The sequence below is a fragment of the Episyrphus balteatus genome, chromosome 1, assembly GCF_945859705.1.
Source record: "Episyrphus balteatus chromosome 1, idEpiBalt1.1, whole genome shotgun sequence".
Taxonomy (NCBI): domain Eukaryota; kingdom Metazoa; phylum Arthropoda; class Insecta; order Diptera; family Syrphidae; genus Episyrphus; species Episyrphus balteatus.
The window spans coordinates 4,149,961-4,174,098 of record NC_079134.1 but is presented as its reverse complement, the minus strand read 5'-3'; the positions used below and the strand labels follow the sequence as shown (position 1 = coordinate 4,174,098).

The 24,138-nt window shown below is 32.7% G+C and overlaps 2 protein-coding genes across 6 annotated transcripts in view; one reads left to right on the top strand and one right to left on the bottom strand.

Annotated features, from left to right (window-relative positions):
* The first annotated feature begins 5,459 nt into the window (after positions 1–5,459).
* On the top strand, positions 5,460–12,824 carry LOC129905717 (chorion transcription factor Cf2). Of its 2 annotated transcripts, none has more exons than XM_055981260.1 (4): positions 5,460–5,686; positions 5,961–6,822; positions 6,910–7,088; positions 12,064–12,824. In XM_055981260.1, exons 2-4 carry the CDS (start codon positions 5,978–5,980, stop codon positions 12,237–12,239), a joined length of 1,200 nt encoding a protein of 399 aa, XP_055837235.1. In that variant the 5' UTR covers positions 5,460–5,686; positions 5,961–5,977; the 3' UTR covers positions 12,240–12,824. The 2 variants fall into 2 exon arrangements, with proteins under 2 accessions (XP_055837235.1, XP_055837236.1); XM_055981261.1 differs by having other exon boundaries at positions 5,472–5,686; positions 6,910–7,004; positions 12,064–12,821.
* A 6,816-nt stretch (positions 12,825–19,640) lies between these two features.
* Positions 19,641–24,138, bottom strand: part of LOC129914785 (probable G-protein coupled receptor 158) — a 101,233-nt gene continuing 96,735 nt past the window's right edge. For all 4 annotated transcript variants that reach the window (XM_055994182.1, XM_055994190.1, XM_055994199.1 and 1 more), the window contains one exon: positions 19,641–20,044. In XM_055994182.1, the coding sequence (XP_055850157.1) occupies positions 19,844–20,044 (201 nt within the window). In that variant the 3' untranslated portion in view covers positions 19,641–19,843. The remainder of the gene's footprint in view (positions 20,045–24,138) is intronic.

Here is a 24,138-nt window from a genome sequence, read left to right as displayed (position 1 = left end):
TCCCTGGTGTACACCTACTGTGATTTCGAATTCTTCGGTGACTCCAGCTGCACATCTTACTTTAGTAACTGCTCCATCATACATGTCCATAATTATCCGCACATAGGTTTCCGGAACTCCTCGTTGTCTGAGGGCCACCCATATCAGATCTCGTGGTTGTCGATCGAATGCTTTTTCAAAATCAACCAATACCACATGCAAATCCTCCAAGGAATCTCGATGTTTTTCCATAATGATTCTTATACTCTGGATTGCATCTGTGGTTGATTTACCCGCAACAAATCCGCACTGGTCATCAGATAGCCTTATTATTTTTCGCAGTCGGCTACCCAAGACTCGCTCAACGATCTTCATGGTGTGTGACATCAGCTTAATCGAACGGTAATTATCACAGCTTCGAGTATCACCCTTTCCTTTGTATATTGGAAGAAGGTAACTTTCCCTCCATTGATTAGGCATTCGATCACCTCGTATAAGCTTGGAAACAAGAACCATGAGCCATCTAGACCCGATGTCTCCCATCTTTTTCCAAAACTCTGAGGGTATTTCGTCTGGCCCAACAGCTTTTCCCTTTTTGGAGTATTTTACAGCCTCACTAACTTCTTCGACTGTGACATCGGATACTTCGCTTAAGTTAGGTGAAGCTATTGGAAAGTGTAGCCTTGGAAATTGTTCATTTAGAAGTTCGTCACAGTACTGTCGCCACCTGTGGAGGATTTCGTCGTTTTCCACAAGTAGTTGGCCTTGAGCATTGTTAATAAACTTCCGTTCCATAGTAGAACATCTTGTAATTTTTTGTCCTTGTATCCAAGAAACGAGCCCTATTTCCCGTGTTACGCCATTTCGTTTCTTGGACACACAAGATGTCTACTCGCCTTCTTATCATCATCTCTTCCAGCTCGGAGCTTCGACCTGTCATACTCCCAACGTTCCAACTCGCAATTCTCAGATTCTGTCTAATCTGCGGCATTACTTTGCTAGCCCCCGGAATCCGTCTAGCTCTGACCCGAGCATTGCTGCTCGGTCCAGGATCAGTACTATTAGTAATGGTAGTGCCTGGCGGGGTAGTGTCATTTCCTTGGACGAGTACTTCCATAATGCTTCAGTTCACAAAATCTTGCGAAACGTTGTTGTTGTTTTGTTTCGACGCGTGCATGCTCCAGTTTTGTATTTGATCTATCTTTAACAGCACCGGTGATCTCCAGTCGTGCCAACCCAGGGACTGGCATGCACACTTTTGGGAAAGTTTACAGGTGTTAAGTGTCGCTAGGTTCACCTTGGTGTTTGTGGCCTTGTTAAATTTACTCCTTTAGTCGCCTTTTACGACAAGCGGGGAGGCGCTGCAGGAATATTCTAACCCGTCCCTGCACAGGGAGCGTACCAGGCTTCAATCGACACTAAAATTTCTCGTTATTTCGCTGCTAAGGGCCAGTTGTACAAATATTTAATCCGTAGTTCAGCAACTATTATCTTTTGATTTCCGTGGTAAAATTGAATTTTAGCACTGGTTCTAGGTGCAAATAGGTTGAAATAACTAAATCCATCCTTGAACCAAAGTTGATCCACTGCTAATCCGCCGAAATCGGCGAGTTAAATTCCTGATCCGAGGCTGAACCACGTTTGTACAACTGGCCCTAAGGTAAACTTTTTAGCAATAATAAAATGGCAGGTGACAGATGCCAGATGATAGGTGATAGGTGACAGATGACAGATGATATTTGACAGATGACAGGTGACAGATGACAGATGACAGATGACAGATGACAGATGACAGATGACAGATGACAGATGACAGATGACAGATGACAGATGACAGATGACAGATGACAGATGACAGATGACAGATGACAGATGACAGATGACAGATGACAGATGACAGATGACAGATGACAGATGACAGATGACAGATGACAGATGACAGATGACAGATGACAGATGACAGATGACAGATCAAAGATGACAGATGACAGATGACAGATGACAGATGACAGATGACAGATGACAGATGACAGATGACAGATGACAGATGACAGATGACAGATGACAGATGACAGATGACAGATGACAGATGACAGATGACAGATGACAGATGACAGATGACAGATGACAGATGACAGATGACAGATGACAGATGACAGATGACAGATGACAGATGACAGATGACAGATGACAGATGACAGATGACAGATGACAGATGACAGATGACAGATGACAGATGACAGATGACAGATGACAGATGACATGACATGACATGACATGACATGACATGACATGACATGACATGACATGACATGACATGACATGACATGACATGACATGACATGACATGACATGACATGACATGACATGACATGACATGACATGACATGACATGACATGACATGACATGACATGACATGACATGACATGACATGACATGACATGACATGACATGACATGACATGACATGACATGACATGACATGACATGACATGACATGACATGACATGACATGACATGACATGACATGACATGACATGACATGACATGACATGACATGACATGACATGACATGACATGACATGACATGACATGACATGACATGACATGACATGACATGACATGACATGACATGACATGACATGACATGACATGACATGACATGACATGACATGACATGACATGACATGACATGACATGACATGACATGACATGACATGACATGACATGACATGACATGACATGACATGACATGACATGACATGACATGACATGACATGACATGACATGACATGACATGACATGACATGACATGACATGACATGACATGACATGACATGACATGACATGACATGACATGACATGACATGACATGACATGACATGACATGACATGACATGACATGACATGACATGACATGACATGACATGACATGACATGACATGACATGACATGACATGACATGACATGACATGACATGACATGACATGACATGACATGACATGACATGACATGACATGACATGACATGACATGACATGACATGACATGACATGACATGACATGACATGACATGACATGACATGACATGACATGACATGACATGACATGACATGACATGACATGACATGACATGACATGACATGACATGACATGACATGACATGAAAAATCCAGATAATTATCCAGATTTTACTTTCTCTCGATAAAAACAGTAGTGCCAAGGTAGTTTAATTGTTGTGTTCATACAGAAATATCTGAAAATATTAACAAAAAAAAAGCGGAGAAAACGAGGTTTGAAAAAAACTCTCATAGAAAAAAATAATAAAAAATTAGTTTGATATGGTTGCATTGAAATGTTAATATTTCGAGATATACGCAATGCACTTTTCAGATAAAAGTCTTAAATGGATCCTGATAAGATTGTTGAACAGATATGTATATAAAATTACCAAAGTTTTTTCGAAAAATTAGAAATAAAAATAAAAAAGTTTTCACATTTGATTTTTAAAAAATCGAAAAAAAAATTCAATATGGCTACCTTCAAACGCTTATAACACAAGAACGACGCAACTAATGTTAATGGTTATGGTCTTAAAATGTAGCTAAGAATATACAGATAATTTTTGGTTTTTTGTGAAAAAACAATTTTTTTGAATCCAACATGGATGCCATGGCCATATGAAAATTTTTGTTTGCATCCAACATGGATGTAATGGCCTTCCCACTTCGGAGTTAAAATAAAAAAAAAACAAAAGCAACATTTTTGACAGACAGCTGCCAAAGTATGTGTACAGTGGTGCCAAATGTTTGCATGGATTTCAAAAATCCCGATGTCGTTTTTTTGCACAAAATCTATATAGATAAACAAAAAAACACACCTAATATTAGGGGTATTCACGATCCTTTGCAACTGGTCTTGTATCATTGCAAAAGTGTAAAATTTTACAACACTACAACAACAAAATATACGGATTAAAATTTTACAACAGTCTTGCACTTTTGCTATACCCTAGATCTATTGCAAAATAAAAATACAATAGAGTAAAATTATTTTTGACAGATGGCAGCTCACCGTCGCGTCGCCCATGATAAACAGTTTGTCTTTTTTATTCTGTTTATTATGGTTGTCGGCTTGTCGGTACTCATGTCCCATAATTTAGTTTCTTTTGATGTAAAATAATTTGTGAAAATTAATTAACCCGAAAAAAACAAAGAATTAAATTATAAAAAATGGAAAAAAAGAAGAATCAACAGTGGAGGAACAACCCTTTTAAAAAAACACATCATGGATTTCATTCATTCTTCAATATTTACTATAGATAAGAAAAGGGGTGTTCACGATCTATAATTGTAAAAAAATATAATTTTACATTTTTACTAGGCCTGTTTCACCAGATCGTGAATACCCCTATTGTTTTTTAGACAAAAAAATAAGCTTTCTGTGTCATTTGTTTTAATTTTCCAGGCCGAAAAACTATTCAAAAATGCGTTTGATGGATTTTTAGTGAAATCAAAAAGACGATTTATTTACACCGAGACGATTTATTATAACCGAGATAAAATTTTTTTTCTTAAGAAATCTGACTTTTTTATTAGGTAATTTTCCCATATTGTTTAAGCATTTTTTTTACACTACGGTTCATTGAATTAGAGTCATGTAAAATTTTTTAGTACTTAATTGGGAAAAAAGTAATATTTGCTTTAAAACTGATGCAGCTGAGTTAAAATTATTCAAGGTTGCGTAGCAAAAGACAAAAAATGAGAAAACTTAAGATTTGTAGTCACTGCACATGAAAAACCGTCACAGGGTGACCATTTTTTCGACTTTTTTTCAAATGCCCATAACTCACAAAATAAATGGCTGCGATTTTTTTTATTATTTTTCTGATAACTGTCACCACCTATTCTATCTTCCGTTATCGTTTCGACGTTAACTTTTGGGACACCCTGTATATATACTAAAATTTTCTTGTATATAAACCTGAACTGCGGTTCAGCTCTCTCACCTGATCCACAACTGTACAACAAACTCAAAGTTGAACCTGGTTCAAAAGTTAACTAGAGTTCAGCTGATCTGTGGGTTAACCCTCAATTTGTACAACTGGCCCTAAAGTATCGGTCGATAGAAAAGTTTTCTTTGATGCTCTATCCACGAAAACGCACTAATTGCCTTCCCTACTAACAATTTTGCTTCTATAATGCTTTACAGAATCAACAATTGCATCGGGTTACCGTCATACATGTCATTGTTGAAACTACTTACCTATAGAGTTAAATCCCAACATACAGAAGTTACATTCCAGCATCCACCCTGCAAATAAAAACTCAGTAGTTTTGGTTTACAGTTTTTATTTTCTTATCAAAATACCCAGCCATCTTGTTTTACGGAAATCATATCGTTTTTTTTTACAACACAATTTAAAATTTTCCAATCAAACAAACCTTACCACCAACCAAACAAACACATCCCTCCCCAAATAAATATGCGCAGCGGCCATTTTTGTACGAGACGAAAACCCACACTTGACAGCTCCAATGTCAAAAATAGTTTTTTGTAGAAAATAGATTTTTAGAGTTTATTTTCCCAACCAGAAAAATTGTAAAAAAAAAATTTCCAAAAAATTATTATATTTTTCTAAAACCAAAAATAATGAAATAGATTCAACCAGATTACAAACCGAACAAAATCTAATCCAGAAATTCAGTGTAAGTATCAAATTAAAATTGCGTTGCTTCTTCACACCAATCGGGTGTTAGATTTTCGCGCCCAACCCCCCGGGAGACGAAAAAAACGACCGATGATGGTCGTCACCGTCGTCATCCCCCTGCGCCACAAGCCAAAAAAAAAGCCAAAATATATTCTAGTTCTAAAAATGGACGCGTGCGTTGCTTTTTGCCTGTCTTCTCTTTGCCATCTCTCAATTCTCTCTCTTAGCTTATCCTTGATCTTCTTCCATCCATCTCTCCTCCATTTTTGCAGGTGGTGACGCAGGCACAATGATCAAATCCTCGCAAGAGCAAGGCTTTCGTTTGCGACCCAACGAAACCACAATTGCCGCCGTCGACACTCTTAAAACGTCTTTTCTGCCCAACCTCAGCATTGACGCCCACTTCTGTCCGATGTGCGGCCAGAGCTTCCCCCGGCAGAACATACTCACCGAGCACATGCATGCCTGTCATCCATCCGAGATGCTCTTCGCCGCCACCAGCCTCAATCGCATTGAGTACCCGTGCCTCAGTTGTGATGAAAAATTCTCTTCCGGAACCGAGCTCGACGAGCACAATCGCGTTGCCCATCAGGCCTTCCGCTTTACCCGATGCGTGTCCTGCGGTCTGTATGGCATTACCACTATCGATGGTGATTATAAGTGTGTGCATTGTGGCAACACGTGCGGCGTTTCGCCGGCGACGACAATGGCGGCAGTTGGCCAACCCATTTACTTGGAACAGCCACCGATGCAAAGTTATCCACCGATGGTGGAGGATGAGGAGGAGGGCGATGTCGACATTATGCCGAAAGTGCCTCCGTTGACGATACGATTGCCGAAGATCAAAGAAGAAGCATCGGAGGTTAAAGAAGAGGCATCGTCGTCGGTGATTCAGGAGAATCCGTCGCCGTATCATCTTCCACCACCGCCGCCTCGTATGGAAGAGAATGATGTAAAGCCACCGGTGACGGTGGTGGGGAATGTGCCACCTCCATTGAATAGCAACAGTAACACTAACACAACAACCGTCAATGCCAATAATAAAATCCGGCACAAGTGTCCCGAGTGTCCGCGGACTTTTAAGACCCAAGGCACTTTGGCAATGCATCGGAAGATTCATAGTGGAGAAGCAGAGTGAGTTAGGATAAACTTGCATACTTTGTCTATATTCAATTATTCTAATTTGAATTTTTTTCTTTCTTTTTTGTTTTTTGTTTTTAGTTACACGCCAAAAGAACGACCATATTCGTGTTCGTATTGCGGCAAGTGTTTTACACAATCGAACACGCTTAAACAGCACACTAGAATACATACAGGTGAGAAACCATTTAGATGTGGATATTGTGGCAGGGCGTTCACTGTAAAGGACTACCTGAACAAACATATCACAACTCACACGGGTGAGGATTTATTCAAAAAAATCAAAAAAAAAAAAAAAGAACATTTTTTTTTTACCAAAAAAAAACAAATATTTTCTCTCCACCATTTTTTCTCTTATATTTGTCTTAGTTTTTTTGTTTGTTTTTTGTTTCCAAAGAAAAACTTAAATTTTCATGTAAAATTGGAAAAAAAAACAAAAGTTTATTTATGACTAAACTTAATTTTCGGGGAGGAACAGGTTAAAAAAAATGTGTCATTCGTCATTCATTTGGAGCCATCATTCATTTTGGTGGTGGGAATAAGGGATAGGGGATTGGTATTTTTGCTTTTGGTCATGTCACTCACTCATTGGGTTGGGGTTTGCGAGGAGTCACTATAATCACACTTTTGTTTATTCAAAAAAAAAAAAAATATTAAATTATCATTTTATTCTGGGTCAGCTTTTAGTTTTTGTTTCTTTAATTTTTCTGGGCTCAGTTTATGTGTCACTGGGGTTGGTTGGCCTTCCGGTTGACCTTGATGATTTAAGTTTTATTGCCAATAGGAATCAAACATTCTTGAGGTTTTTTTTTATTTACTTTCAAGTTGACTGTAAGGGTAGTAAATTTGGCATTGAAGAAAATTAGCTTTTGTAAGTTTCTTACAGCAATTGGGTTAGCTATAAGACTTCACATTACATACATGCTTAATTGGAAGAAAAAAAAAATACGATTTCTCCTGTGATTTCACAGACAAGTTCCTCTGCATCAATTGATAAATTCTGACCATGAGTATGATGGAAATCAAATCTAGGTTGATGTTGAAAAGACCAACCTTGTTTATTTCTGAGTCATAACAATCATGACATACTTTTGGTAGAGTTTGTGTTGGATTGATATGAATAAGTACTGCGCATTAACTTTCTCAATCTCAATAATCGAGCATTTACATGAAAGCGCGTCATTCTGATCAATCAATGTTCTGAGAAATTCCAATTTGATAGCATGATTAGACTAATCATTCTGATTAGTATAATGGAACATGCAATTGGGTCTTGATACACTTACACTTGTAAGATCCAATTAAACTCTTCAGTAAGGAGATACAGTGTGATAATTTCTTATTAGAAATACTATTAGTAAAGATGAGCTGATGAATGCTTCGTTCCGAATCTTTTACAGCTTGCTTGAAAAGTCTGCCTTTTCTGTTGTAGCTCTAGCTTATCTCTTAGATTGTTGGTTAAAAGGCTAACCTTTTCTGAATTAGCAGGTTCTGAACCTCTTTTTGATTTTTTTAGCCTTTAGTAAAAGTATCATGTTTTTACAGGACGTCTTTGTTCAATTGTAATTTTGTTTAAGAATATTTATCAGCGGTATCATCGAATTTTTGTTTAGTATCAGCTATACAGGATTCTGCATATCGTCGGTCTCATGAGAAAACCTCGTAACTCCACTTTTTTCAAAAATGACTTTTGAATGCCATTCTGTAGAAAATATGTCAGCGGAGCAACCCAGAAAATTTGGGGTCATTCCGAAAACTCTAAATAGACTTAAGATCAAATTTTGCACAGCGCGTTTCTTCCCAACTACTCTGTTGTTTGTTTACTCTTTCGTCTCTCATGTAAAATTTTGATTTTTGGAGTTACGAGGTTTGCTCATGAGACCGACGATATATAGTTTTGTTTGTTAAATTTTTCAGATCATACATATATTGTAATTTGATTGAGTTGCATTATTTAACTTTGTATTAAAGTAAGGAAAACTTTATTCCGGGAGTATTTGTACTTTAAGCTCATACAAAATATTTCAAAAGTGCGAACTTAAAAAATTCAAATCAGCACTGTTTCTACTGTGATGATTAAAGATATCGCTTGGTCTTTGAGGGAAAAGTTCGGTGTTCCTTGCAGACTCGAATATTCAAAAACCTTCTTAGCTGAAGCATTTGCTTGATGTGAGCGCTACAGTTAATTCTACGTATTTTAGATTGTAAGACTGCATCCACATCTTTATAGATCATAGAGTTCAGTATTATATTATGCTTCTCCTTTCGCCTCCCCCAGAGAGGACCATATAAAAAAAAAAACAATATTAGCCCGCGTTTTCTATATACATATATAATCCAAAACTCAGCGTCATAAAGCAGGACTAGCAGAGTGAAGGTTTTGTGGGACAAGCAATCAATATTTCAAGTTAAAAGTTTTGAACCCTTTTGTTGTATCAAACTAGAGTAGAAGTGGTTTCCTTAAGTACAGTGGATGTCCAGTATACCCGATATAGCGAATTTCGATATAACGAACGGTTTTTAAGATTAACAATAACATCTCAAAATAACATTTTTTCATTGCTGCGTTATAGTTTGATATGAAGTTATTGACATGTTTACTTTAGATCTCAACTTAAAGTGGGACAAAGTCGTTAATTGATTTGTTTTCTTTAAATAATATAATTTAATTTCATATAAGCTGTAAAAAACGTATTTAAAATAAATTTACCAATCAATTATTGGATTTTGTTTTTATGAAAAGTCGATCGATATAGCGAACGCGCTCGATATAGTGAATGAAAATCGAACATTTTTCATTCGCTATACTGGACGTCCACTGTAATTCTAAGTTAAATTTCGACCAAGTTGAAATTAGTCTATTTAGATAGTAAGTTAAGGTAAATGCATTTAATGTTTAAAATCAATTTTTTCCATACATTAATTTTTTCTTTTTTAATTTTCTCTAATGAATGAAAAACAATGTGAGGTATCAATGAAAAAGGTGATGTCAGCAGCATTTTTCACTGCCAATATCTCGGCTTGGAAGACACTGCTGCACCAACCCCAGTGTTCATTTTCGAGCCATCAGTAAAAATGGCGATAGTCGACTCATTTGAGAAAGGTACACTGTTTTCCCAAACTTGTCTGTTAGGGAAACTGACATTAAAAGACTTGTTGAAGTCTAAGTAAGAGGTCATGTAATCTGTACTTACGTTGTTGCCAACGTAGTTAGAAAGGATCGTAGTATGGCCGTTTTGACTAGTATTCCAAATGTTAGTTTGACTGAGTCATAGAGCACTGTTTGCTGCTAATTTTTGTACAAATAGATCTAAGGGAGTGAGATTAAGGATTACTTCCAAACCTGTGGTTGGAGTGGACCTCATCACCCCCGTAGTGCTAATGCATGCTATTCTTTGTACTTTGGTTAGGGTCTTCAAGTTTGTGGATTTCTCCAGAGCTTGCCACCAGACTAAGCTGCCATAAGTCAGAATGGGTCTGACAATGGCGTTATACATCCACATGATTATTTTAGGATTTGGTCCCCAGTTTCTGCCAAGAATTCTATTACATGAGTAAAGTGCAAACGTGGCTTTCTTATATCTTTCTTGAATGTTTGGACCCCAGTTAAGTTTCTTATCCAAGATCACTCCGAGATATTTCGCTTTATATTTATTTCTTAAGTGGGGTGCCATCAATTTTTGGTACTACAAAAAGGAGAAATTTTTCTTCTGTTTGTGAAAAGTACCAGTTCTGTTTTAAGGGGGTTTACTTTAAGACCGCATCTCCTGGTCCAGTTACTGACCTTGGATAATGCGCCTTCTAATTGTTCGCTTACAGTGGTTAGGTATTTACCTGTTGCTAGAAGAGCTAGATCGTCTGCGTATGCTATAACCTTGACACCGCTGTTATTCAGTTTGATGAGAATCTCATTCATCACCAAAATCCAAAGAAGAGGTGATAGAATACCACCTTGTGGGGTTCCTCTAGATGCGTACATTTTTATATGTGACCCACCTAATTCAATATTGATTTGTCTGTTTTTCAACATGCACACGATCCATTTTATGACAGTGTCTTCTATTTTAAGATCAGTGAGTGCTTTTTCAATTGCACTATTATGAACATTATTGAATGCTCCTTCTATGTCTAGAAATGCTGCGAGGGTATATTCTTTAACCACAAGTGACTTTTCTATTGTTCTGACTGCACAGTGTAAAGCATGCTGAAAGGGTGATATAGCCTCCGGTCTTAAATAACTTCGGATATGTATAACGATTAACCTTTCAAGTGTTTTGAGTATAAAAGAAGTTAGACTGATAGGTCTGAAATCTTTGGGTTCATCACTTACTAGGTCAAGAATGTTGTAATTCCCATTTACTCTACTACCAACAAACATCAAATAATAAACAAGTGTTTTGAGTGCAGCTTCGCTAGCTGATTTGATTAAGTTAAAATTCTTTGGTTGAAAGTTAGTTTCGAGGTGACATTTTGCACATTTGTCAATACTTTATGGAAAATGCTTTTGTCCAAAATATAAAGAGGTAATAAAATGTAAGAATTAAAGTTCCTTAAAGTTTGAAAAAGAAAGTTACATATTAGGTATACTAAAAGTTCACACTTTTCGGTACTCTTGGAATCCTCAATAAACGCAACTCTATTCAATTCCGGGAACGTCGTTTTCCCTGCAGTTGTAGTTTTCTACCTCAATAAAGTGTTTTTATGTCAAGATAGGATTTGGAAAGGAGTTGGTATAGAGTAGGAACATATTCTTAAATACGATTATAAGTCCTTGGAGTTGAGAAAGTACTTTCGCTTTAATTTTATGAATTTTTTAAAGATAAAAATGCCATACCTGGAATAATTAATCTTACGATTAATGATTTTTATGGAAGGATGAAATTTTTTTCCAAAAAAATAAGATCTAAGTTCTTTGATTCAGCTCATGCTATATAGGATCCCTTTTAATTTGGGTTTTGGTATTGTATTATTTTTGTTTAAGATTTTAAATCTTTCCTGAAGCATTCTTCATCTAAAATTATCATCTCTTTCATTCCTTTCATACAACCTCTAATTCATAGAGTAGATGCCATTAGCTGTTTTTGCTTTCAATTTTATTCTATAAGCATCTTCAAATTTGTTCTTATTATAAATTTGATGATAAATATGGATCAAAATTGTTACCAAAAACGCCTATTGTTGCCATAAAACACAAGTCATCCATACATTTTTTTTTTTTTTAATTTATTTTTACAGGGGAGAAGCCTTTTCGATGTGTCTACTGCAACAAGGCATTCAGCGTCAAAGATTACCTCACCAAACATATTCGCACCCATACGGGAGAGAAGCCATACGCCTGCCCTTACTGCGACAAGCGCTTCACCCAACGGAGTGCCCTGACCGTACACACGACCAAACTGCATCCTATATAATACCAATTATATAGCCAACTTAACTCCCTTAAAAAATCATGTTTTACCCTTAAATTGTGTTTTTTTATTTTTTGATTAAATCAAATGCCTACCTCCAAAGGGCTGTCCAAAAAAAAAATTGAGGGGCGGGGGGCTGATTCCCAACCCACACACATATTAATACACGCACCCCTAGCGGGAGATCTTTGTACAGTAAAACAGATGAAAAATTGTGGATATAGAAATGGACTTGGAGTAGAAGAATGACGGTGTGGTAATAGATCTATCATTAATTGTGTTTTTGTAAGAATTTTAAATTATTAACTTTTTTTTTGTTTTTTTAATTAAAAATAACTTGTTTTAATTTTTTCTATTTTCTATTTACTATTTTTCTAATTTTAATCTTTTACTATATATTTTTTTTTCATTATTTTAATATTTTTTTTTTTACTAAAAGTAAAAATATTTTGTGAACAAAGTCATAATTTTATATAAATTAAAAAATAAATTTCTAGAGAAAACAATATCTAGCACAATATTATTATACATATAACTTTTAAGTTGAAAAACAATCAAATTAAAAACTAAATAAGCAAACTAATGAGATTTTGTGAAAGCAATACTTAAAGAAAAAATAAAAAAAAAAAAAAATATTTAAAGAAATAAAAGAGGTATAAAAAAAATCTAATCTTTCAAAAGATTAAAAAAAGACAAAAATGTGTTTTATTATTTTGAAAATCTTATATGAGTAGGTAAGTTTATGAGTAGGTAAATTTATAAGTAGGTAAGTTTATTAAGTAAGTGTGGTTTTCAGATTTATGCAAATATATTTTGAAGACTTGGATCTGGACACTTATTTTTCTTTGGAAACTGAAGTGTACATGTACAATTGTGGTGGTGTTCATGGACGAGTTAAGGAGCTTTTTTGGTATCAAATCAAAGGTAAAACTAAGCACTTTCCTGGCATAGAAGTTTTTTAAGCAATTTGTTGATAGTTTTTATTTTCTCCATACAAAGTATTTTTAAAATTATTAAAATATAAATTATAAAATATAAAATTATTATAATATAAAAAAGACCTCTGGTTTTCAAAAGGAGACATTATTAGCTTTAATTTGAAATAAAATTCGCCTCTTAATTCGATAAGTTGTAAGGGGCGCAGCGTATTATTTGAGACTTTTCCCTCAATTACTCGTAGTTTTGCATATACTTCAGGTTGTTGTTAAGAATCTATTAAGCTTTTTCCAAAATACCGTTATAATGCTAATGACTCTTGTTTTTATTTTATATTGAAAAAGTTCCTTAACTCATCGACCAACATACCAAAAAACAAGACTTAATGAAAAAACTCACTTAAACTCACCTTAAACTGAGCTTTATGACAAAACTGCCAGAATTTCACCCGGAAGACCTCTAAATTTTGATAGCTGACGATATCACCTTTAATTTGATACCAATATTGTCTTTTAACTCTATGAGATGCACAATGCACTTTACCACGCCAATCGTGCCAGGATGCGGACGGGAAGACCTGTGGTTTTCGTAACTACTAATATACTACTAATAGCCCCCGCTTCCCATTTGAAATTTTCTTTAGATCGATGAGTTGAACGTTTCTGCAGTGGGCCCGCTCTATAAGCTTTTCCTTTTTGAAACCAGGTTTTATGTGGAGTTAGCAGGTGGCAATCAGCAACTTTGCACTCTAAGCCGTCGATAAGAAGAGTAAAGCCTAGTACGCAGATCGAATTAAAATTTAGCTCCCATACACCAAATTCTCCAAAATTAGCTAAGTCAAAATGTATTTTAAGAGTTTAAGCCGAGTTGTGCACAGCTTTAATTGAAAAATTACATTTTCGTTTCCAACTACACATTTTGTGTCTGATGTCAGAATTTAGTGTAGAAAAAAAGTGAAGAAAAACAAAGATAAAAAATGATAGCTAAATTAAGGTCGTTCTGCTTACTATTATAATATAACTTAATATTAAGTTATAATAAGGTTTTCTATCTATTTATAAGAACAAACCCAAATATTTTAATGCGTCTTCTAAAACGCAATCAATAGTAAAGTACTTTCATTATTTGTTGAGGTAAAACATTTTTGATCAATTTTAAAGGTTTGAACTTAATTGATCACTGCTGCGTATTAGTAACTTTTTTCTATTGGAATTGTTTAAAGTTTAAACTAAAACCCTAAGCTGCTCTGCTCATACTTGATGCGACACGTCTTGTGAACTAAATTCACAATTCACAATAGGTATATATGTACATAGGTCTGTTTAGGTACTTCCCAAAGATATTTAAAACGTTTTTCAGCTTTAGTCACCTATGTACTTAACTCCTGTGTGTAGTTTTTTTTTTTTTTTTACAAAAGAGAGCACTAACGAGAGACATAACATTCCTTCATTGCCCATTTTAAAGAATTACTTTGGGTCAGATATTTTCTGGAAAAGAAAATGTGTGCGTATTGATCTATTTATTTTTTTTTTTCAAGGTTATTTAATTTTATCTTTTTCTCGCTATTTTTATAAATAAGCTTTCTTATGTAAAGCGAAAATTAAATATAAAAAAATAAATTGCAAACTATAAAATTTTTTATTCAAAGCGTTTGAATTTTTCTTAATACATATTTTCTTTGCTCTGACAAGGGAAGGGGAGGATTCTATGATGGATCATCGAATTGGTTAATTTTTCTCATGCTAAGGTTATGTTCAGGAGGATCTGAAAAATAAAATATAAAAAAAAAAATCGGAGGTATCTCAAACATCATAAATATCATTACCACCCCTTGCAAGATAATTTCATACAATCTCTTGAAATTTAATATATTTCACAATTTTGTTCAGAAATCACTCAAACAGAGGAAATGCGAATTTTTTTTTTAAGTTTGAACTCAAAAGATCACTGTGGTGTATGATAGAGCGGGCGGCCACTGCAGAAACGCTCAACTCATCGAGCTAAAGAAAATTTCAAATGGGAAGTGAAAGAGGGCTATTAGTAGTTACGAAAACCACAGGTCTTCCCGTTCGCATCCTGGCACGATTGGCGCGGTAAAGTGCATTGTGCATCTCATAGACTTAAAAGACAATATTGGTGTCAAATTAAAGGTGATATTGTCAGCTATTAAAATTCAGAGGTCTTCCGGGCGAAAGTCTGGCAGTTTTGTCATGCAGCCCGTTTTAAGGTTAGAAGCGATGAAAGTGAGTTTTTTCATAAAGTCTTGTGTTTTGGTATTTTGGTGGATGAGTTAAGGAGTTTTTTCACTATAAAATAAAAATATGAGTTATTAGCATTTAAATATAAAACGATGTTTTGGAAAATGCTTGATAGTTTATTAACAATGACCCAAAGTATATGCAAAACTACGAATAATTCACGAAAAAGTCTCAAATAATACGCTGCGCCCCTTACAACTTACCGAATTAAAAGTCGAATTTAATTTCAAATTAAAGCTAATAATGTCTTTTTTTGAAAACCAGAGGTCTTCCAAGCCAAAAATTGGAAGTTAGGTCACGCAGCTTGTTTTAAGGTTAGGAGCGTTTTTTACTTAAAACGTTCACCCAAGCTGGGGGGTGAAATGTCAAGATGTGGCTTGGAAGACCTCTGGTTTTCAAAAAAAGACATTATTAGCTTTAATTTGAAATTAAATTCGCCTTTTAATTCGGTAAGTTGTAAGGGGCGCAGCGTATTATTTGAGACTTTTTCGTGAATTATTCGTAGTTTTGCATATACTTTGGGTCATTGTTAATAAACTATCAAGCATTTTCCAAAACATCGTTTTATATTTAAATGCTAATAACTCATATTTTTATTTTATAGTGAAAAAACTCCTTAACTCATCCACCAAAATACCAAAACACAAGACTTTATGAAAAAACTCACTTTCATCGCTTCTAACCTTAAAACGGGCTGCATGACAAAACTGCCAGACTTTCGCCCGGAAGACCTCTGAATTTTGATAGCTGACAATATCACCTTTAATTTGACACCAATATTGCCTTTTAAGTCTATGAGATGCACAATGCACTTTACCGCGCCAATCGTGCCAGGATGCGAAAGGGAAGACCTGTGGTTTTCGTAACTACAAATAGCCCTCTTTCACTTCCCATTTGAAATTTTCTTTAGCTCGATGAGTTGAGCGTTTCTGCAGTGGCCGCCCGGACTATGAGTAACATTTGTTTTTCCAATTCGAAAATATGAATCCAGAACACCACAACGCTGGTGTTTCGAAACAAATTAAAATAATAAACGAATAATTTTATCTACTACGATACAAAGCTCGACGAGTAAAATTAAAAGCACAAGATAATCTTGGGGACATGTAAACAATTATACATTCGTATAAAATTGAATCATCATTTAATTTCTAAAATTTTAACAAGGCTTTATACAGCAAAATAATTATTCAGAAAACTTTTATTAAAAATTAAATAACTAATTTGAATAAAAAGAAATCCGATTAGGGCCTTGGTTTATAATGTTTAAGTATTTATTACAGACTTTTGGCACCGGTATGGAAAATAGTTGATGATTTTGGAATTCTGAAAATAAAAAGTCAAAACTCTCAAAAAACATAAAGTACCATATTTACATGTCAAGTTTTTTATTGTTCCACATTACGGTTGGTTTTTGTTTTTTTTGTTATTTTCTTACTTTTATATTTAACAACATTTTGTTATATATTATAATCATTATTTTGTATTCATGTATTTAAATAATAATATATAATTTTTTTTACATACGATTATCACACTTTTAAAATATTTTTTTCTCCATGTTTTTTTTTGTTTTTATTTTTTTTTCAAACTGTGACACTTTAGTATAATTCATATATATATATAATATTCATATAATAATGTATATAATATATTATATCCATATAAGATATTTTAAAAATACTTTACAAATATTTTTTTGTTTTATTTTTTTTTTTTTTACTAATTTATTATTAATGGATGTGCGTAAATGCATCAACTTCAATCCGTCCGTCTGTCCGTTTCTTGTGATTTCTTTTTTTGAAATAATATAATTTTAATTATTCAATTTATGATTTCAGATATATTTTGTTTTTTTTTTTTTTTCAAATTGCTTGTCTATTCGGACTCGATAGTGCTATTCTGGTGATTCAAGAAACTTCCTAACTATTATAACTAAACTATGCTCGTGCTGTATTTTCTTCTGGTTAAGGCTTTTTATTATTTAATAATTTCAATACAGTTTGTTTTTATCTATTTCTTTATTTTAATTTTTTTGGTTTTCTTATTTTTTAATTCATTATTTTTTGTATTGTTTTGAAGGAAGAAAATAAATTATGAGTTTTTGTTGTTTATTCGAGTATTTACATTCAGAAGAAGAGGTGGGGTTATAATGTATATTTTTTTATTGCTATTTTTTTACTTTCATAAATGAAATCGATTGAAGAAAATCTTTGTTTGAAAATCAGAGTCCAAGTTATTTAAATGTCTTGAAATTTTAAGTGGCATTTTTTTTAAACTTTATATTATTAAAAAAAAGCCGTTTAAATGAATTGTTTTATTTTGTACCTGAAATATTGGGCATTTATTGATACATTATATGTTTCAAAAGTTTAAGATTAACGAAGTTAAAGTGCACTCCAGTTTTCTTAACTAAGCTGCTCACATGTTTACTTTAGTTCGAGACAAATTTTTTTCTGCTTTTTGCAACTCAGTTTTGAGCATTACCGTTTCATTTCTATAAAGAGTATAAATAATTTCTGACAAGATGTAATTTAAACAATCTATGTATATAACGTTCAGTAAACACTGGGGTGCATGCGGATGCGGAATGTTTTATACTGGGTCACTGGGGCGTATGTGGAATATTTTGTATAAACTTAGTACATACATATTTCTTAAGAAAAATGTTTATTTTGCTTAAAAATAATGAAAGCAACTATGACTTTTGCAGACCATTTTCTCACGCTTTACATAATGAAGTTGACTTTTAAGACTTTCCAGGGTTAGATTGACATTGACAGATATTTCAGGCGTACTAATTTTTAGTTAGCGTAAATAGTTCTTCGATCCATTAGGTTCTAAATAGCAAATTTTAATTTTTTTTTCTGTGTCGAAAAGTGGGATCATAACTCCATAATTCTAGCTCCATTGTTAAAAAAAAAAACTTGCAAGTGATGAAGAAAAGAAGAAAAAAATGGATCTTAGTCTTCTCTTCCTTAGGGAAAAGTCTCTTCCTATTCATTAGGGTTCGACTTGCGGGTTCGACTTGCGGGTGATTAACTTAATACGAACTTCTGAGGTTTAAGTGAGACGCATGATTGCTTTTTTAATCTAACCTAACCATTAAATTAGAAAGAAGATTTTATTTTAAACGAAGTGCTTCGGGTAATATGGACCATCATCAGAGATAACCATATGAGCCAATCATATAAAATGGAAGATATTGATACTGGATAATAATGATAAAAGCAATTAAGAAGACGAAGAAAAATTTTAATGACTTTTCAAAAGCTTGTTTTTGTTCATTGAAATCAGGTAGTCCATATTACCCCCATCTGATTTTTCTTCTTTGATAAAGTTGATTTATTTTTTAATTCTTTTTGTGTTAAATGAATTGATGTTATTTTTGTTACTTTTCAAATCAAAATTAACTGATTGGTTTTATTATTGGAGTGGTCGCATATCAGTTTATCTTTTCAAAGATTATGAAAATGTAATGATAATAAATGAATTTTCTACACTGAAGACTTGTACGTTCTTTTTTCAAGATACAAAATCAAACAAAAATTATTCCTTTCCTTATATTTATAAATTATAGCTTCGTAATGTGAACATAAAAGCTGTCGACTTAAAAAAGTTCATTTGATTTTTGATATTTGATTCTATTGCTCGAATTTGATTCTTGAAGGACATTTGTAGGGCAGTTATTCTTTAAATATTTAAAAATGAGAAAAAAAAACTTGTATTTTGTATTTATTTTTTAGAGCAGGCGGAATTTTGCACAAACGCATACAAAATCGTCTCATATATATATTTGTCTCATTAATTTTTCTATTATCCTTGCTTAAGACTATATTTTTTCTAAAATTTCTGGAATTTTTTTTACACATTTGTTTAATTTATTTTTTTAATATACATTAACATATACATTTTCAATAGTTTTTTTTATTCATTTAATTTTTTTTTTTTTTTTAGTTTGGTTTGCTTAGCAATCAATTAATGAATACATTTTTTTTTAAATAATTTTTAGTTTTTCTCTCTAAATAGCGTTGATTATGATAAATTTAATATGTAAGAAGTTAGCAATGTTTTTTATGTTTTTTTTACGTTTAAATGTTAAATACACATGCAATTAGATGTAAAATAACATTTAAATAAAAGTTTTTTTGTTTTTTCTTTTTTATTATAGTTTTACTTAAAAGTAATAGTAAAAGTATTGGTAGGTATATAATAATTTATAATGCTGGAGAGTTTATTTTGTTTAAAAAGTTTACAAAATCAAGAAAAAGCTTTAGGTATACTGTATTACAATAATAATAATTTTTTGTTAAACTTATTCTGAACTTTAGGTGGAACTTAGAGGTTTTTTTTGTTTTTTGTTTATATTTTTGTATGGAATACCAATTCCCATTAAATTTATACGACATATTCTCATTTAGTTGAATGTGAGACCATTGAATGTGAGACCATGGAATGTGAGAGCATTGAATGTGATAATCCAGAAATTTCAGCATAAGTATCTGTGGGTCCTTCGGCACTACAAACAGAATCTTCCGGTGTTCGAGATGCTTCAGCTTCGGTTATTTCGACATCTTGATGGTGTTTGTTGCTACGATGTTTTGCACTTAGTGCCTGAAAAGATATATGAATTTGGGAAAATTTTAATAAAAGTTCTAATATTGATTTATAGAGTTCGGGACTTTTTGCCGTTAACGGTGAGTGTGCTTTTAAAAAAGTGCCAAAACTGCAGCAAGCGTTGAAGCGTATTTATTATTAATTAATATTTTTGGAATGAAATTAAGCTGAAGCTGAAAAGCATCTGTAAGCATGCAAAATATATTTTTAAAAAAATTCTACAAAGTGCAAGCGAACTATTTATATAATGTAAGTAAGTTACTATAGACAATGATTGGTGTCCTTTAAATTGCAGCGTGAGTTGTTTCTTTGAAGAGGCTATCTTCGTTCGTTAGGAAGGTTGATTAGACATAGGTAAATAACAAAAGATTGACTTATAACTATATTTTAATGGTTTCTTAATGTTTAACAAAATGTTTTTTTTTTTTTATTAATGGAACAATATTTTTCTAAAGGATAGAATTTTCATTTCCCTCATATTATTATGTTATCATTTCGACAAATGATCGTTGAAAACCAGTTGTTTAGAATCAACTATGATTTCAAAATTCCTAGGTTTGTGTGTTATGGTCTATTTCTCATCTTTAGTAAATAAAGCTTTTACAGAATATTAGTAAAAACGTTTATTTTGCTTGGCCTTTTTAACGTCAAACTTAATATTAAATAGGGGAGATCAATTATGCATGCAGTCTTTGTTATAGAAAAAAATATCACCCAATAATCCAAGAGTTTTAACTTCAAATACAATTTAAAATTTTAAATTATATGTATAAAAATGAAGGGGAATTACGATGAAGATGGTTCACAAAAGTCAACTGGTTTCCACATTTGCTTAGCAAAATACATTTTTTCTTGCATCCTAGTTGTCAGTTGCAGTGAGAAAAATAAAAGTCCTTGTTAATATCGGATTACAATTTTATTAAATCTGAAAAAAAATGAATGAATGTTAAAAAGGCGTTGGCCACGGATCACTTCAAAGCATAGAAAAATTGCTTGCGAAAGAGTTTGTTTAAAAAAAAGTTACACATACACCAGAATGACCATTTAAATTTACAGTCTGAAAACTAATTGCTAACGTTGTAACCAAAAATTAACCCATTTGGAATTTTTTTTTAATGTTCGTTTCTCTTTTAACTTCCATATGGCATAATGTCAAAGCTAGAACTATGGGATTTAAAATTTGTATTTGATGAAAATCGAAAAGAAAAGAGTAAGTCCAATGAGATTGTAATCAAACGGGTTTGGGGTCGAAATTCTGTATGTTGCAAAATTCTGTATTCAAAATACTGTATGCCAAAATACGTATGTCAAAATTCTGTATGTGCAAAATGCTGTAGGAACAAAATTCTGAAAGTCAAAATTCTGTATAGCAAAATTCTGGTTGGTCAAAATACTGTATTTCAAAATTCTGTACATCAAAATTCTGTAAATCAAAATTCTGTAAAAATGCTGTAAAAAAATATCGTTTTGATAATGTAAAAAAGTGCGCGCGCACTTTTTTACATTATCAAAACGATATTTTTTTACAGCATTTTTACAGAATTTTGATATACAGTATTTTGCCGTACAGAATTTTACAAAACAGAATTTTACATGTCAGTATTTTGTTGATACAGTATTTTGACGTACAGAATTTTGTATTTACAGTATAATGACGTACAGAATTATGGTATTACAGTATTTTGACCCCACAGAATTTTGTCGTACAGAATTTTGACAAGCAGAATTATGACCCGCTCCCTAATCAAACCCATATTAATAGAAAAATTCTGGTTTTTTTTTGTTCAAACTAATTTTGATTTTTTTTTGAGGTTTCAATCACAGATCTCAAGTTGTTCAAACTAATTTTGAACGGCAAACAAAATGCACAAAATGCATACCAAAAAGTAATTTTGCATTGGTATTATAAATGCAAATTAAAGAGAGATGTTGGTATTTCAATCTAAAAAAAAAAACTGTACTTGACACATTTGAATTTGTGAACAGAATTTCAGAAAATTTTTCAAAATTTGATTTTTCATAAAAAAATTTAAATAATTTAAAAAAAAATAAAAATGGGTTTCTTGAACCATCTTGACTTCTTAAACGATTCGGTACAGATTTTTTTGTTAAAATCTAATTAAAAGAAAGTCACAAATCAGGAAAATGGTTCCATGACTGGTATATACCATCTGCATTAAAAAAAAAGATCCATTTTTTGAGAAAAACTAAATTTTCCTCAATGGTCATATGACAGGTACTGTTAATTTTGATTACAAAAATGAAATTTAAATTTCCATTTTAGGGAATCCTCCAAAAGCTCTAGAAAAACTCTCCATTAAATTTAAAGTCGCCATTAAAAATTGAAAATTTGTCAAATCCCATAGAAATTTTAAAATTTCCCGTTTTTAATGGGGACTTTAAGTTTAATGGAGTGTGAATAAATTGGGCCTAAATCAATTCATTTCAATCTCAAGGTGGCTGTTTGCAAACTTTCCTTCTTTCTTCAAAAATCACCTGTAAGCACATATTTCTTTAAAGATTTTAATGAACTGTTTTAGTTTTGAATCATATCACTGTACCATATTTAAGGAGTTTTCGGTGATAATTTTGCTCTTAGGTCCAATTTATTCATACTCCATTAAATTTAAAGTCTCCATTAAAAAAGGGAAATTTTAAAACTTGTATGCGATTTGACAGTTTTATAATTTTTAATGGAGCCTTTAAATATAATGGAGAGTGAATAAAATGGGCCTTATAGGCGATACATAACACGTTAAAATAAACTGGGCTATAACTGGAGCTATCGTATTATTTATCTTAATTTTGGTCTCAAGATTTTAATAAATATTTTAAGTTAAGTTAGTTATAGAATGTCCAAAAGAAGATATTTGCAAATATTTTAGCCGATATTTAAAGTAATATTTTGCTAACCATTAGTAAGTTTTATAGAAACGGTTTTAGGCTTTACTTAAACGGCTCTGCAACGAAAATAGAGTTTAAACCAAACCATACTTTTATTTTTTATTTTTGTATAGGTACCTATTCCGAATCCGGAGTTAAAATTTCACTGCTACGTCACGTTTTTGAAATTAGTTAATATAGGCAGGAAAAAAACACTGTTTTTGGGTACTTTTAACGTAGAATTATATCATCGATAAATTTTTCTTTTTGTTTTTTTTTTTTGTATGCCAAATATTTTAACATCTATGTATTTTTTTAATTATGTTATTCCAATTTTTTGTAGTTATAACATGATTAATGGTTTTGAAGAAAATTCCTATTTGTGACTTGGATTTTTGGATTAAGGCCGTGTGTGAATTTGGGTTAAATTTTTGATAGAATAAATGTTGTCAGCGCAGAAACCCGACAATTGTTTGTATTAAGAATGAGTTAGTTAATAAAATTTCTTCATGCTATTTCATTGATCCATTTTGGAAAATGTGGTTGGCATCAATATAGAAGTTATAAAGGTTCTTAAAATTATATACTTAACACAAAATTCATGGTGAAATACGTTTTAAATAAATTCTAAATTCATTCTCTCATAAGTAAAAAAAGAGTGTGTGTACACATGTACACTCGACTGAAGTTATACTTCTCATTCAGTATACATATATAAATGAATTTCATTTGATATTTTTAATTTCTATTATTAAATTAATTAATCCACACTTCGTTTTTTACATTTTTATCAAGTGAACAATAAATTAATTCTTTCATCCTCCTTGCGTCCATGTACACAGAGAAAAATATGACCCGCTAAAAACTAACAGATTGCCATATTGTTTTACCGTCCATACATTTCATAAGGAAATCTTATTAAAATCAACGATTAATAAGGTTTTTTTAAGGTGATTTCTTATTATTTTTATAGAGAAAATCTTATTAAAATTTGACTGAAAAGTTGATTTTTTTTGCAACTTAGCACTAGAACAAAAATCGCGATCAATATTTTCATGGCAGGTTGGTTCAGGTGGTAAGGTGGGCGACTAATGATTTGAAGTCTCCAGTTCGATTCCCAGCCTGGTCATCGTTTTTTTTATTTTTTTGCAGATTTTAAAACAATAAGGAAAACCCGATTGTTTTAATAAGGTTTCCTTCTTGGATGA

Coding starts and splice junctions, on each gene's coding strand:
- LOC129905717 (XM_055981260.1), top strand. CDS start 5,978: ATGATCAAATCCTCGCAAGAGCAAGGCTTTCGTTTGCGACCCAACGAA. Junction 6,823..6,909: donor ATTCATAGTGGAGAAGCAGA/GTGAGTTAGGAT, acceptor TTTTGTTTTTAG/TTACACGCCAAAAGAACGAC. Junction 7,089..12,063: donor ACATATCACAACTCACACGG/GTGAGGATTTAT, acceptor TTATTTTTACAG/GGGAGAAGCCTTTTCGATGT.